Below are 16103 nucleotides of genomic sequence, written 5' to 3'. Positions count from 1 at the left end.
CCGCCATAAACTGGTGAGTACTCACAATACCTAGTCCGCTATAAAGCAGTGAGTACTCACAGTACCTAGTTCGCTATAAACCAGTGAGTACTCATACTACCTAGTCCGCAATAAACCAGCGAGTACTCACAATACTTAGTCAGCTATAAACCAGTGTGTACTCACACTACCTAGTCTGCTATAAACCATTGAGTACTACCACTACTACCTAGTTTGCTATAAACCAGTGAGTACTCACAATACCTAGTCTGCTATAAACCAGTGAGTACTCACACTACCTAGTCAGCTATAAACCAGTGAGTACTCACACTACCTAGTCTGCTATAAACCAGTGAGTACTGCTACTACCTAGTCTGCTATAAACCAGTGAGTACTCACACTACCTAGTCTGCTATAAACCAGTGAGTACTCACACTACCTAGTCCGCTATAAACCAGTGAATACTCACAATACCTACAGTAGTCTGCTGTAAACCAGTGGGTTTGGGGCACTGTACAAAGCACCATAGACAGTTGTAGACAATGTGCATTCTTATATGCAAAAAAATGATGCTTATGTACCCATGTCCTTTCAAGGAATACATTCCTAAAAGAGGCTGTCAGGTACTGTATTGTATCATTAAGTTGACCATGGATTGTGTGTGTCCTTTAGAAGCATCAGACCGACTGGAAGCCAGAGATCCGGCTGCCCAGTGGCAGTGAGTATGTGGTTCTGAGCGGACTGGAGTGGAACACAGAGTACGATGTGTTTGTGGTGGCAGAGAACCAGCAGGGGAAGTCCCAACCTGGAACCCTGACCTTCAGAACCTCTCCAGAACCCGCTGCCATCCCAGGTACCCACACCATGCACAGGGCACTCACAATGGCACTGCCACACACAGCTGAGGCAGCAAACTCGATCATGTCCCAAACAGGAGCATTTTCTGTTCTCCCAACCACATAAATCTGACAGTACACTTCATAAGAATTAGACTTCTAGATGTTCTCAGCAGGCGAAATTAAGAAAATAGAAAAACAAGCCAGCTGTTGATCAGAGCTGTTCGTGGGTGTTCGCTGTGCAGCAGGAAATGTTCGAACTAGAACTCTCCACCGTTAGTCCCAGAGGGTATGTGAAGAAGGTATTGTCTGTCCCAGAGGGTATATGAAGAAGGTATTTTTGTCTGCGAGGACCACCCAAACTAACACTTATTTTTGACCATGTCCAGAGTTTGTTTTTAACAGTTTATTTTTTGTGATGTTGGCATACATCGCACAATTTGTTTCTAATTTCCAATCTGTTAGATTTAAACTCCTTCACCGAAGTTGTGTGTGACACACTGTATGAGTTTGCCTTCTCAGTGTTACAACAGGCTGCCTCCGCTATGGACAAATGCTATCCTGCTACAGTGATGGGTACAGTATGTAGATGGATGGTCTATCCTGCTACAGTGATGGGTACAGTATGTAGATGGATGGTCTATCCTGCTACAGTGATGGGTACAGTATGTAGATGGATGGTGTATCCTGCTACAGTGATGGGTACAGTATGTAGATGGATGGTGTATCCTGCTAGTGATGGGTAGTATGGATGGATGGTCTATCCTGCTACAGTGATGGGTACAGTATGTAGATGGATGGTCTATCCTGCTACAGTGATGGGTACAGTATGTAGATGGATGGTGTATCCTGCTACAGTGATGGGTACAGTATGTAGATGGATGGTGTATCCTGCTACAGTGATGGGTACAGTATGTAGATGGATGGTCTATCCTGCTACAGTGATGGGTACAGTATGTAGATGGATGGTCTATCCTGCTACAGTGATGGGTACAGTATGTAGATGGATGGTGTATCCTGCTACAGTGATGGGTACAGTATGTAGATGGATGGTCTATCCTGCTACAGTGATGGGTACAGTATGTAGATGGATGGTCTATCCTGCTACAGTGATGGCTACAGTATGTAGATGGATGGTCTATCCTGCTACAGTGATGGGTACAGTATGTAGATGGATGGTCTATCCTGCTACAGTGATGGGTACAGTATGTAGATGGATGGTCTATCCTGCTACAGTGATGGGTACAGTATGTAGATGGACAGTCTATCCTACTACAGTGATGGGTACAGTATGTAGATGGATGGTCTTTGTCCGTGTGTGTGGATGCAGTCTGCTTCTACATAGTTTGGCCTTAACTGATGCAGCAGCGTTCCTGTTCCATAGCAGGTCTTAGCTAGCTGAAACTGACTGCTGACACCCACAAACACCTGTGTTGCAACACTACACAGCTATGATGCAACAAATCCCTGCCAGGCCTCAGGCGATGCAGAGTGCTTTACTGAAACATAGCAGGACTTATCTCTCCTTCTCACTTCTCCTGTGCTTTCCTTTCTAACTCACCTCCCAGACAAACTCGCATCCCATTCACAACCGTTCAACCCCCAGTTTCCTTACTCATGGTTTGTGGCGTAGTCCTCTCTCACATGCTGTGCTTTTGCTTGAACTTGCTTTAAAGCTAGAATCCTTAGTTGCTACACAATTTTTTTAAACTTATAAATGAATGATAATACCCATTGATTCTTGACGAATATAACTTGCCTCATGAGCTTAGTTCAACAGTTGTAAACCATCAGAACCCAAAATATATATATTTTTTACTATACGTTTGTAGACAACTTAAATGTGAAAACAGTGTTTAGCCTCAAAACATGGTTAAAACTATAATTTTGATATAATGGATGGTCAGGTCAGTCCTTGCATCCATAGCTCTGTCTATGAATTTAAGAGTGGTTGCTTTTCTCTAGGCCCATCCCTTCGATTCTTACCAAAACAGAGGCGGGGTGCCACAATGTTATTGTTTGCGGATTCCAGATTTAACTGCTTGTCAGTTTAAAACTACTTCTTTAACTTTAATTTTTTTCTTGATTCAGTTTTGTTTTCAAACTTGACATTTTCTCTTCTCTCTCCTCTCCTCCCTCGTCCCATTTTCCCACCCTTCTGTCCATTTTCACTCCGTTTCCCTCTCTTCATTTCCCTCCCCCTTCCCCCTCTCTCTTCCCTTGTCTCTTTATCTCTCCCTATGTCTCTGCACTCTTGCCTGGTTTTGGAAACTGGTGGACTTCACTACATGAACATTTTCCTCATTACGTATTCGTCTTTTCTGAATCTGTGTCGCTTCTTTCGGTTGGTTTTGACTATATTTGGTTTGAGCAGCGACCCAGGGCTGTTCGTCTGTGACATACACTCTGATCTCCCTCGTCATGTCCATCGTAGCAGTTTTGCTGCTCTCATAGCTAGTTATATGAGGCGATGCTGGTCTCTCTCTCACACACACATGGAGGAAAGAAAGCTAGCCTTTCTCTGCCCTGGCTGGCTGTCTCTCTGGATAGATGCCTAGACAGACATGTCTCTCAGTGGGTGGGGGAGTAACTACAGAACAAACCAGCCCGATTGGCTGAACTAAACCAAAGGCAGTGGTATCAGCTTAGCTTGGTTCCAGATCTGTTTGTGCTGTATAGCCAATTCCTATGGTCGCTGACGACAACCATAGGAGTTGGCTAAACGGGACAAACATATATGGGACTAGGCTAGTATCAGCTGTCTCTTACAGCTCAGTACAGTACCACTCCGCTCAGCAACATAGCACAGCTAGTAGTAGCACTCCAGTTGACATTAATGAACACTAGGGTATTGAATGAGTGGTAATGCTATTTTGAATACTGTGGTAGAGTACTGAGTGAATGGTGGTGAGTACCAGACACTTTACATAAAGGATGTGTATTATTTTTTCACTACATTGTATGTACTGTAAAGATTTGTAATAACATTCATTTTTACATGGACAAAAGTATAGTTATTTAATTAACAAATAACCAAATTATAATATGCTAATATTAATATTGTTGTTTTTATGACACATTGTGTACATACATATAAGTGGTTTTGAAGCAGTTGGGAACTGCAGCAGTTGATTGTTGGTTATTGATTCCTGAACAACTTCAAATGTCATTGAAAACTAGCAATTGATTTTTTAATCAAATGAAGTTGTGATTATTTTGTTCCACAACTGCATCATAAATAGACCCTGAGGTCATTATTGAATTGTTAATAGTATTTTTTTGTAAATGAAGCAGACTTTCCAGAGAGCTGACGTTCAGGTTGCTTTCTTTAGAATGGCAACTAGACAGATAATGCTAGAGATCATGTATTGTGTGGGGTAGTGACTAGCTAGTAAATGGTTGTTTACAAAAGATCTCTTGAAGCACATATTATGTATTTTCTTCAGGTGTTTTTGGTAATGACTAATATCAAATAAAGTTGATTTATTGCATCTTAATGGGTTTGCATTTATTAGAGGGCAGGTGATTTAGATAGATGCCTTTACTGGTCCAAAGACAAGGTACAAGTCACATGTGATGCCTGTTGAGCCTTGTCAGGGAGACATTGATCTCCCAATTTGAGCACGTCAAGGTACCAGTATGCAGTTAACATCTACAAAACATTCGATTAGATGCTGTGATATCTTGAAACTATGAAACTGTGCATGACAGGTGAGTTGTCTGTGTTTTATGAAACCATTATGTAGAAAACAAGAGATATTTCCATATTCTAACAGTATGTCCACATGTATTCAGCTGTCTAACTGTGGTGCTATATGTTCCTAGTGAGTCATGCTGTGTCTGTACTGTAGATATAGACGGGGAGTCTGCCCTCTCCACGGGCATCATGGCAGGGATCCTCATCTTGGCCTTCGTCCTGCTGCTCCTGGCTGTGGACGTCACCTGCTACTTCACCAACAAGTGTGGCCTCATCATGTGTCTGTGTGGCAAGCCAGGCAGCGGGGCCAAGGGACACAACCTAGAACAGGGCAAGGCTGCATTCATGTGAGTGTCTACTGTCTCAATATGGCACCCTGTTCTCTATATAGTGCACTTCTTTGGACCAGGGCCCGTAGGGGCGGAAGGTAGCCTTGTGGTTAGAGCGTTGGACTAGTAACCGAAAGGTTGCAAGACTGAATCCCTGAGCCGACAAGGTACAACCCTGTCGTTCTGCCCCTGAACAGGCAGTTAACCCACCGTTCGTAGGCCGTCATTGAAAATAAGAATTTGTTCTTAACTGACTTGCCTAGTTAAATAAATGTAAAAAATAAAATAAGGAGTAAGGTGCATTTGGGATGCAGTAAGCTGAAAAAGGAGTCTGCACACTTCAATCAGATGCAATTTCACAGTTTTAATTTGCTAACTTTGGGTCCGTAATGACCTTTGTCTAAGATTTTTCTAATTGTGTCGTCCTCATTATGCAGTAGTTCTGTGTCATGGTGTCCATGTAATCATCCCAGAATCCTCTTTGGTCCACAGAAAGGACGAGTCCAAAGAGCCTATAGTGGAAATGAGGACAGAGGATGAGTGCACAGCCAATCACAATGCAGGAGGACCCACAGAACCCAATGAGACCACACCCCTTACAGAGCCAGAGTGAGTAAAGCTTGACATACAGACACACATACACACGTGTGCACACATACACACATATATAACTGTTAGGCTAAAGAATAGTTCACTCTTGTAAAAATCACAATATTCTTGCACAATTTTGAGTACATTGTAATGAATGTTTATGACTTTTTGAGCATAGGCAGTTGGTTTATACATATGTCTGTGATTCCTATAAGCATAGTGCACCGTCGTGTGCTCATGTGTTTATGCTTTTTGTTGAAATGTTTCTATAGTCACATTCACACTGCACTTAGCCCAGGGTTAACAAATGATTGAGTAAAAGGAGGGTTAGCTAACCCTAGGCTAGTTTTAACCCTGGTCTAACAACATGCAGTGTGAAAACCCTGTGTGTGTTGTTGTTTCCTCTGTGGTTGTTTTGGGGGGGGAAAGGGTTTTTGCTGCCATAATACATTTTTCTCAGGAAATTTCTCAGGAGATTTAGCTTTTCGATATCAAGGTTGAATCGCTACCAGTCAAAGACGACGTGGATAGATCCACTGTGCTTTTGTCCTCCTGTATATGGTGAACTTGATGAAACCAGTCTAAAAACTGAGACATTAAAAACTGAAGTCACATGAGATGAGTGTCTGGTACTATTCAACCCTTCAGGTGGTTGTGTGTAGTGATCCTTTCCTTTAGAAAGACCTCTGTGTTTTCAGTTCATTAGACCCTACATGTTTTCCATGTTAGTCTGTGCATGGACAGTGTCCTTTGTTATTTGATGTGCCTCACTGCATGGAATCCCCTGGTGTGTCCTTTCTCTCTAGTTGATGTTGGCTGCTCTGTGTGTGTGATATCTAACTGCATGCCTCCCCTAACCCTAACGTCCTGCCTGCTCCTCATGTCCACCCCTCCTCCCCAGTCCCCACATCGTGTCCCAGTCACCTCAGTGTCTAGTGTGTGTGTCTCTGCTCTCTCCCTGCTCTCTCTCCCAGGCTGGCTGCCCTGGCTCTGGACACCCTCTCATCTGTAGCCACCATCTCTGACACAGCCAACACAATCTATGACCCCGCCCAGGACAGCCCCTCTAGCGAGAGCACCGCACTCACCTGTAGCCTGTCTGCCCCCTCTACTGACCCCCTGTCTACCCCCGTTATTGACCCCCTGCCTGCCGCTGCCCCCGCCCCGGCACCCACCTCAGAGTCCAACACAGCCCCCCCAGCCCCACTCATCTCCACCTCTGACATCACAGCAACCCCCCTGTTAGACCTTCTAGAAGACAGCTCTCCTAGAGCAGAGGACAAAATGTCTGAAACTGCTGTTAGTGCCACAGATTGCCATAAATCTCTTAAAAAGTCCCCTATTCCAATACCACCTAGGCGTCGAAACTCTAACAGACCTGCTCCTTCTCCTCCCACTCCCAAGAGCCCCACACCTACCCACTCCACCACTGTGGCCCCCAGGAAATCTGCCCCAGACAGTCCCTCTCTTGCCCCCTCCACTGCCTCTCCTATCCAAAACACGAGGAAAGCTGCTCCCTCTCCTGCTCCTATGGCGTTCACTTTCCCAGCCTCTGACACCTCCACTGATAAACCTGCACCTACTGCCACCAGCACTGTTACCCCTGTCCCTGGTACCCCTACTGTCCTGGGCTCTAGTACACCAGCCCCTGACCCTGACAAACCTGACTCTACTACCAAAGACACTCACACTCCTGCCCCTAATATAGACCCCACTACCACTCCCACATCTGTCCCTAATATAGACCCCACTACCACTCCCACATCTGTCCCTAATATAGACCCCACTACCACTCCCACATATGTCCCTAATATAGACCCCACTACCACTCCCACATCTGTCCCTAGTGCTCCTACTACTGCCTTCAATGCTGATGTAACTGCTGCTATCGTTCATGAGGACACAACCAAATCTGCCCTTGTTTTCCCAGACATTCTCATTCCCACTCCTGCTCCCACAAGTGCCCCCACACCTGCCCCTAATGCTCCCACTGCTCCGAGCTTTGCCACACCTGCTGCCCCCACGGTCACTATCACACCTGCCTCTACTACCTACGACACCCCAACACCAACCCTGACCCCCCACATACCCATCACCACAGAGCCCCAAGCCCCAGAGATAGAGTTTGAGTTGACCAATGGGGTGGCGACTAAGAGCCCCTCCCTGCCCCCAGCAGGGTCCACTGGGTTTCAGAGTAGTCCCACTCCCTCCCCTGCCCCTGTCCCTTCCTCCTCCTCCTTCCAGGCTAACGGAGATGGGTTCGGGGCAGACCTCCAGGCCTCAGGCCCTCCTGCTCTGGAGGAGTTAGACAGTCTGGCCAAGGCTGCTCCACTCAACAACGAGTATGGCTCCCTCTAGAGGTTTATACGTGTCAATGTTTTTGTGTGCCCATTTAACTTCTATTCTATTATCGCTCAGTCACCAACCTTCCATTTGTCCTGTGAAGTGAAATTGTAGTAGTCAATTGTGGTAACAGTGGTGATAATTGTTAATTAATGAGACTTGTGTAATGGTGACAGAAGTGCTGTAGTCATTGCCATGGTAGTGGTTGTGTGTAGGTAGCATCATGTGGAGTGTACAGTGCTGTGTAGTAGTATGGTACTCCTTGTAGAGTGTGTTGTGGAGGTTGTGCAGTAGCAGTGTTGTAATGACAGTGCCGGACATTAATACTGCTCTTAGGCTGGGGAAAGGGCCAAAGACTAGATCTGGCCTTTCACTCACCCAGACACTGCAACAGACGATCATTTGGTTGTTATGTGGTCCTTAGTACTGCTCTATCACTTTTTATATTACTTGTGCTGGTATCAATCGTCTAACAATTACTACCTATGGCTATTGTCCAAAAATATATTGGAAAAGTAGCGTTAAGAAAGTTGGGCCCGTAACCGAAAGGTCGCTGGTTTGAATCCCTGAGCCGACTAGGTGAACAATCTGTTGATGTGCCCTTGAGCAAGGCACTTAACCCTAATGTATCCTGTAAGTCTCTCTGCATAAGCGTCTGCTAGAATGTAAATGTGTATTTGGGGTGTTTTTTGTTTGAACACAGCTGTTGTTGTTTCTCTATTACATTGCAGGTAGACTGTAATGACTGTTGATTTGTAATATTCTCTCCATTGCAGGAAGATATTTGGAGATGAGAAGAGTAAAGTGGAGGAGGTGAAGACAGCCCAGTCAGAGGTGACCACAGAACACAACGATGTCACACAGACAAGCGACAGCAAGGCATGATTGGGCAGCCTCAGCCCACCCAAGATGGCGGCGGCAGCAACACTCATTACAGTCTGCAGCAGTTTTTCTTTCCAGTGCCCTTTCTGCATTTTCAGAACAACAACATGCGTCTGTGCAATAGAGTCCATTAGAGCACAATCTGATTGTGCAAAAGTCAATTGTCACGTGTGATTTGTTTCGCTACACCCATTGAATACTAAAGAACACAATTTGAGTGATCTCAAGTGGTATAGGAAACAACATTTCTCAGAGTTATCATTTTTTTCATTGCGGTTGCAGATAAACAATGGATTATTCAGGAGCATAACACTGAGTGTACAAAACATTAGGAACACCTTTCTAATATTGAGTTGCACCCCCCTTTGCCATCAGAACAGCCTCAGTTCTTCGGGGCATGGACTCTACAAGGTGTCGAAAGAATTCCACATGGATGCTGGCCCATGTTGACTCCAATGCTTCTTACGGTTGTGTCAAGTTGGCTGGATGGCCTTTGGGTGGTGGACCATTCTTAATACACACGGGAAGCTGTTGAGTGTGAAAAACCCAGCAGCGTTGCAGTTCTTGACACACTCAAATCAGTGTGCCTGGTAAATACTACCATACCCCATTCAAATGCACTTAAATATTTTGTCCTCTGCAGTCACCCTCCGAATAGCACACATACACAATCCATGATTCAATTGTCTCAAGACTTAAAAATCCTTCTTTAACCTGTCTCCTCACCTTCATCTACACAGATTGAAGTGGATTTAACAGATGACGTCAATAATAGCCTTCACCTGGTCGGTCTGTCATGGAAAGAGCAGGTGTTTCTAATGTGTTGTACACTCAATGTATAATATATATATATATATATATGAAGAGATTGACTATATAGACATTACTTTATTATTTCCATGTTACATTGTTCAAATGTTTGAGGGCTAGTCTCATCGAATAGTCTCATCGAATAGTTTGTTTGCATGTCTGATTTGCAAAGGGTTCTTAATGTTTTGTTTGAAACATTTGACTGTTTTACTCTTTATGTCTGTATTAGGGTGGGTTATCATACAGATTGTTTTCATGTTTCAAACAGAAGTTCATTGACGGAGACTGACCTGTAGCAGCCCACAGTGCTGGGAATGCTCTGGTTTCAGAGAAACCGTGTATCACTCACTGTACCTGGGGGTTCATAAAATGAATACTATATTGTGCTAAATGGAGAAGTGCGTATTGAGCAGCTAATATTGTACCGTTATTCACAATGGAACACAAGATAGAACAGAGTGCAACAGATCCAATGGTTCTCACAGAGAAAGGTTGTAGAGAAGAACTTTAAGTGATCTAAGTGAATGTCTCATCATGCCCCAAGCTTCACCACTTCCATGTTTTAACATCAACTATGATGAGTATCTTATCATATTCACAAGACAACAAATCAAATGCCTGACTTTTATTGTTTAACATCGTGTTTTTGAAGCAAAAATCTTTAAAAGCATTTTTGTACTCTCTAAATGGAAAGGTTTCTTTTCCACTCCTGACTGCGAGCTTGTGCACTGTGACTGTGTCAGTGGATTGTCTTGTCGTCACTTTCAATAATATCTACATAGCTTTGTCATGAAAGGTTTACCTATATATTCTTTTAAAAATGGTATCTATGAAAACAGTACAGCAAATGACTTAATATGGTCATTGTGACACATACAGTATATATACAGTTGTTGATCTCTCCCCGTCACACAGCGGTCTACTGTGGCCTGTAACACAGCCTGGGGAGATATGTTGAGTTTTTGGCATGACGAATTCAAACTGTACTTTATAAAATATGTGTAACAGAAACCCAAATAGACATACCTATATTTATTTAGGCAATGTGAGTTTCATATTGAGTTATGAGAGGGAGTTATCAGAATGAGGTCTGTTCAGGCCTATAAAACGCTTTATTTTAGTCCCCAGTTGTTGTTCAAGTGTTCTGTAATGTTGTCTTTGAATTGATTTTGTTTTTGTACAATAGCAGGCATCATGAGCTTGTTGCCTGTTGACTTTATAATGCCAGAGACAGAGGGCAGGTTGGTAATCTGACAACACAAGAAAACAACACTCCAAAATGTTAATATGTTGTACTGCCACTTTCATGTAAACAATCATTCCCCTCAGTATTTCAGTGGCATAGAACAGTCATGCCAGAACCTGTACAATACAACCCTCTGCTGTTGTCATCCTCCCACCCTGTCCCTTGTCTCTGGAGCCTCTTGTTCTTATTGGGTCAAACCCAGTGGACCGTTCTGCTCTCAGCGGTGTACAGTCTGAATACTAACCCATTTACAAAATAAAACAAGGTTTTGGAACCTCACGCTGTTTACCATTGTTTTCATGGCAAATCCTTGTTTTATCTCATTATATTAGTCTGCCCTATTCCCCCATCTTGTTTGTGGATATAGTATACAAGTGTGAGCACTAGGTGGCATGAAATGACAATTTACAAGGGTAGTATTTTTTTGCCAGATTATATCAATGTCCTTGATGATAAAGTAATATGACTCCTTGATGAAGGTATTAAATTATTACATTCTAGATTAGGTAAAGAAATGGGAGAATGTTAGATGGTAACAGAGTATAATAATGTTTTGCTGTTGCTGTATTCCCAGAGTCCCTGAGTTAGTGACTGCTGTTGCTCCTCTCTCTAGACTAGAGTGACTAATACAATTGTAATGAGCCAAGGTCAGATCCATATCACGCAGGCAGATCTACCAGTATTTTTTAAATCTGAATTTATACTATTTCAGTAAGTGATTAATAATGGTTAATTGAACTAATTGGTTTCAATTGCATCTGGATCTAAAGACTACTGACTTTTATTCACCCTGCCCAAAACCTGGGTTGTGAGGACTGTTGCCCTGTAGATGTCTCTCTTTCCAGCCTTAATAGAACCGGGAACAGAGGACAATCATTCAAAGCTGTGACGTCGCCTGGGTGATGATTTGCCTACTTGGAGTGTGGATGAGTTTGGAGCGGGTTCTGTGAATTGCCTTGCCATTATGTTGCCTGAATGATAAAGCAATCAATCGGCTAAGTGAGGACATAACAGGCCACTAAGGTAAGGGGAATTATAGTGAAAAATATTGCAAGAATACTGCCATTGCACAGGTGATTCGAATATACTTTCCGAAATAGCTATTATTCAACCTATTTGCAATTCATGGACAATGTTAAATTATTAGTTGACATATTTACTAAATGGCATTCCCTTTGTGTTATTGTATACGTGTTCGCATTTCCGAAAATGTTATTGAGCCTAAAGTTTCTCCGCAGTTAGTGTAACAGGGATTTAAAAACTTGACTGCTTAGTATGCTCGCGGTACGATCAGACAGAGAGAGACGTGACTGAGCCGTGATGTGCGGTGCGCCCAGGCTATATGTTGTTCCTATACAGTTTAACATTATGGCGATAGTGAATTATTTCATGTTTAGAGATTTAGTAACTATATCATTTTAAATGCTGGTGTTTTGGGGTAGGAATTCGTGATTCCATCAAGGCTCAGTTTGCACCTGATGCGCTCTGTTGCTGAACTACCCAGGCTGAGTTTCAGCATTACCCATCAAGTGGATATGGGTCAGTGGTCACTGAAGGTCAGAAAATATAACCAATAATCATGTAACTATTTGTTGTAGCATTTATTTATATGAGCTATATTGGTTTAAGAGTGGCCACCCCTAAAAACATTACACCTTGATCACACCGACAGTGTCTGCGCAAAATGATACCATATCTCGATACACAGTACCAGTCAAAAGTTTGGACACACCTACTCATTCAAGGGCTTTACTTTATTTTTACTATTTTCTACATTGTAGAATAATAGTGAAGACATCAAAACTATTAAATAACACATGGAATCATGTAGTAACATAAACAGTGTTAAACAAATCAAAATATATTTTATACTTGAGATTCTTCAAAGTAGCCACCTTTTGCCTTGATGACAGCTTTGCACACTCTTGGCATTCTCTCAACCAGCTTCATAAGATAGTTACACAGAATGCATTCCAACTAACATGTGTGCCTTGTTAAAAGTTCATTTGTTGAATTTCTTTCTTTAATGTATTTGAGCCAATCAGTTGTGTTGTGTCAAGGTCGGGGTGGTATACAGAACATGGCCCTATTTGGTAAAAGACCAAGTTAATATTAGGTCAAGAACAGCACAAATAAGAAAAGACAAACACCAGTACTTTAAGACATGAAGGTCAGTCAATCTGGAAAATGTCCAAAACTTTGAAAGTGTCTTCAAGTGTAGTTGCAAAAACCATTAAGCGCTATGATGAAACTGGCTCTCTGAGGACCGCCACAGGAAAGGAAGCCCCAGAGTTACATCTGCCGCAGAGGATAAGTTCATTAGAAATAACTGCAACTCAGATTGCAGCCAAAATAAATGCTTCACAGAGTTCAAGTAACAGACACATCTCAACATCAACTGTTCAGAGGAGACTGCGTGAATCAGGCCTTCATGGTCGAATTGCTGCATAGAAACCACTACTAAAGGACACCAATAAAAAGAAGAGACTTGATTTGGCCAAGAAACACGAGCAATGGACATTAGACAGGTGGTCTGATGTCAACATTTTGGTCTTTGGTCTGATGAGTCAAAATTTTGTTTCCAACCGCCGTGTCTTTGTGAGACGCAGAGTAGGTGAACGGATGATCTCCACATGTGTGGTTCCCACCATGAAATATGGAGAAGGAGATGTGATGGTGTGGGGGTGCTTTGCTGGTGACACTGTCTGTGATTTAATTAGAATTCAAGGCACAATTAACCAGCATGGCTACCACAGCATTCTGCAGCGATACAACATCCCATCTGGTTTGCGCTTAGTGGGACTATCATTTGTTTTTCAACAGGACAATGACCCAAAAAACACCTCCAAGCTGTGTAAGGGCTTTTTGTCCAAGAAGGAGAGTGACGGAGTGCTGCTTCAGATGACCTGGCCTCCACAATCACCTGACCTCAACCCATTTGAGATGGTTTGGAATGAGTTGGACCGCAGAGTGAAGGAAAAGCAACCAACAAGTGGGAACTCCTTCAAGACTGTTAGAAAAGCATTCCTCATGAAGCTGGTTGAGAGAATGCCAATAGTGTGCAAAGCTGTCATTAAGGCAAAGGGTGGCTACTTTAAAGAATCTAAAATAAATATATATTTAGATTTGTTTAACACTTTTTTGGTTACTACATGATTCCATATGTGTTATTTCATAGTTTTGATGTCTTCACTATTATTCAACAATGTAGAAAATAGTAGAAATATAGACAATCCCTTGAATGAATAGGTGTGTCCAAACTTTTGACTGGTACTGTATATCAGCCAGCAGTGCTAATTTCTCGATCACACCGACAGGGTTTGCATTTCGGGAACACCAGAGTACATTCATTTCCAATAGAACGTTGTGTTTGCCTTACAGCATTACGTTGCAGAGGCAGTTGCAGTGCATTCTGTTTGGTGCATACTTTGGACAGAAATGGTAGCAGAAGGTGAATGTTTAACTTTTGCATACTATTTTGCGCAATTAAGCTGTCGGTGTGATCGAGGCATAATACATTTACAGCACATGTAATAGTGCATGGCTCTGTCTGCTTGCAGCCTATGGCATGTAGGCATACGTAACCAGTCTCAAACAGACCTCATGGGGCATTGCTGGATTTGGGGAGCCTATAAATCCCCTGTGTTTGCATCCAGTGTATTTCCTTATAGTGACATATTACTATACAATATCAACATTTTAGCCCCCTACAATTGTTGAACATGCAAGATATTGACAACATAATTCTAATGTTTTTACAAACACCATGGCAATCAACCAGACCATTCTTCATTACCATTGTCTGAGATGTAATATTTCATGTGGTTTCTCCTCTATCTAGACTTATAGACACACTGAAGGAAAGCAGGTGGGATAGAACACACCTCATGCGTGGGCTCAGAGAGGGTCCGAGACTGTACGGATCATCTAACTAAGATGGGTGTTCTCCAGCTCCACAACCCCACCCTCCCCGCCACGCTCCTGCACAGGGCCAATCATATGCGTCTGTCGGGAACGCTGTGTGACGTCATCATCACGGTGGATGGCCAGGAGTTCCCGGCCCACCGCACCGTCCTGGCCTGCACCAGCAAGATGTTTGAGATTTTATTCCACCGCAGCAGCCTGCGCTACGCACTCGATTTCCTCTCCCCCAAGACCTTCCAGCAGATCCTGGAGTATGCCTACACGGCCTCCCTGCAGGCCACGGCCGAGGACCTGGATGACCTGCTGTACGCCGCTGAGATCCTGGAGATCGAGTACCTGGAGGAGCAGTGCCTCAAGGTCCTGGAGACCATCCAGTCAGAGGAGAAGCAGGACCACCTGAGTCTGAGTGGGAGGAACCACGGGTCTGGAGAGAGTGAACAAAGCAGGGCAAGGCACTGGAGGAACATGCTAATCTCCAAGAAGCATGCAATGCAGGAGGGTGGCATCAATCCCACCGCCCTGCACCACCTGGCACTGTACCACATGACTGACAGGAGTCCCTCTGGGCCAGGGGTACTACCTATGGGGCTCCCTGTAGCCAGCCCAACACAAGATGGAGGGGTTAGTCTGGAGGGCCTGGGTCAGTCTCCACTGCAGTACAGCCTCAATGGAGCCCAGGAGCCCTTCTTGCCTCTGGCTAAGAGGATAAAGACAGAGGACAATAACATGCAGGTGGATGAAGCCAATGGCCGGTCCAACAGCGGAGGGGAGGGGGGCTGTGAGTCGGACCAGCCAAGAGAAGAGGGCCCGGGGACCCCCCAAAGAGGCAGTGTCATCACATCTGCTAGAGAGCAGCACTCGGGCCAAGAGGAGGGGGGCATAGTGGGGAACAACTCTCCTCTGGACAGTTTCCCTGGGCTGGCTGAGAAACACCTGGCCTCCCTCTACTCCTCCATGCCCTCCAACCACATAGGGGAGGTGGGGCTGCCTATGCCCATGTCGGTGGCCCCTTCCCTGGCCATGTCCCTGGACCTGAGGGCCTATGGGGGGCTCCTGAACCAGGGCCTGCTCCACAGGGAGATCCTCAGCAGGCTGGGACAGTTTGCAGCAGGGATGAGGCGGGAGGGCCAGAGTCAGACTCAGAGCAGTGGGGACTGTGGTCTCCAGCTGCACGACAGAGAGGTCATGGAGCAACACAGGTAGAGCACAGAGTTTAGCTGACTGCATACACCACTCACTGTTATATCTCTAGGGGTATACAGGTATAATGGATATCTAGGTATTATTGAAGGAGGTCTTTTGTTGGAGAGTGAAACAGCATTTATTTTAGCAGAATGCAAATTATTATGTTGTGCTAATTTAGTAAATGCTGGTAATCAAAGTAAATTGCAATTTGCTTATGTCACCCCTTCACCCACAAAGTGTTCTGTCTGGTCACTATACACTAGGAGGTCTGTGAGAGACAG

General features: G+C 44.1%; 2 protein-coding genes across 15 annotated transcripts in view; both read left to right on the top strand.

The window, feature by feature from the left end:
• The window catches only part of LOC112265549 (neural cell adhesion molecule 1), a 109171-nt gene extending 100078 nt beyond the window's left edge, over positions 1 to 9093 (top strand). For 7 of the 11 annotated variants that reach the window (XM_024442940.2, XM_024442938.2, XM_024442937.2 and 4 more), the window contains 5 exons: positions 652 to 832; positions 4667 to 4859; positions 5334 to 5450; positions 6407 to 7774; positions 8552 to 9093. In XM_024442940.2, the coding sequence (XP_024298708.1) occupies positions 652 to 832; positions 4667 to 4859; positions 5334 to 5450; positions 6407 to 7774; positions 8552 to 8660 (1968 nt within the window). In that variant the 3' untranslated portion in view covers positions 8661 to 9093. Of the gene's footprint in view, positions 1 to 651; positions 833 to 3189; positions 4313 to 4666; positions 4860 to 5333; positions 5451 to 6406; positions 7775 to 8551 lie in introns of those variants that run through there. The other 4 variants (XM_024442945.2, XM_042296223.1, XM_042296224.1 and 1 more) reach the window with 2 other exon arrangements.
• A 2515-nt stretch (positions 9094 to 11608) lies between these two features.
• LOC112242800 (zinc finger and BTB domain-containing protein 16-A-like) overlaps positions 11609 to 16103 on the top strand; it is a 29600-nt gene continuing 25105 nt past the window's right edge. For 2 of the 4 annotated variants that reach the window (XM_042296222.1, XM_042296219.1), the window contains exons 1-3: positions 11609 to 11736; positions 12156 to 12269; positions 14555 to 15836. In XM_042296222.1, coding sequence (XP_042152156.1) covers positions 14650 to 15836 — 1187 coding nt within the window. In that variant the 5' untranslated portion in view covers positions 11609 to 11736; positions 12156 to 12269; positions 14555 to 14649. Of the gene's footprint in view, positions 11737 to 12155; positions 12270 to 14094; positions 14165 to 14554; positions 15837 to 16103 lie in introns of all 4 variants that reach the window. The other 2 variants (XM_042296221.1, XM_042296220.1) reach the window with 2 other exon arrangements.

This window comes from Oncorhynchus tshawytscha, linkage group LG13 (assembly GCF_018296145.1).
Source record: "Oncorhynchus tshawytscha isolate Ot180627B linkage group LG13, Otsh_v2.0, whole genome shotgun sequence".
Taxonomy (NCBI): domain Eukaryota; kingdom Metazoa; phylum Chordata; class Actinopteri; order Salmoniformes; family Salmonidae; genus Oncorhynchus; species Oncorhynchus tshawytscha.
The sequence above is the reverse complement of the archived record's forward strand: the minus strand, read 5'-3'. Positions and strand labels throughout refer to the sequence as shown.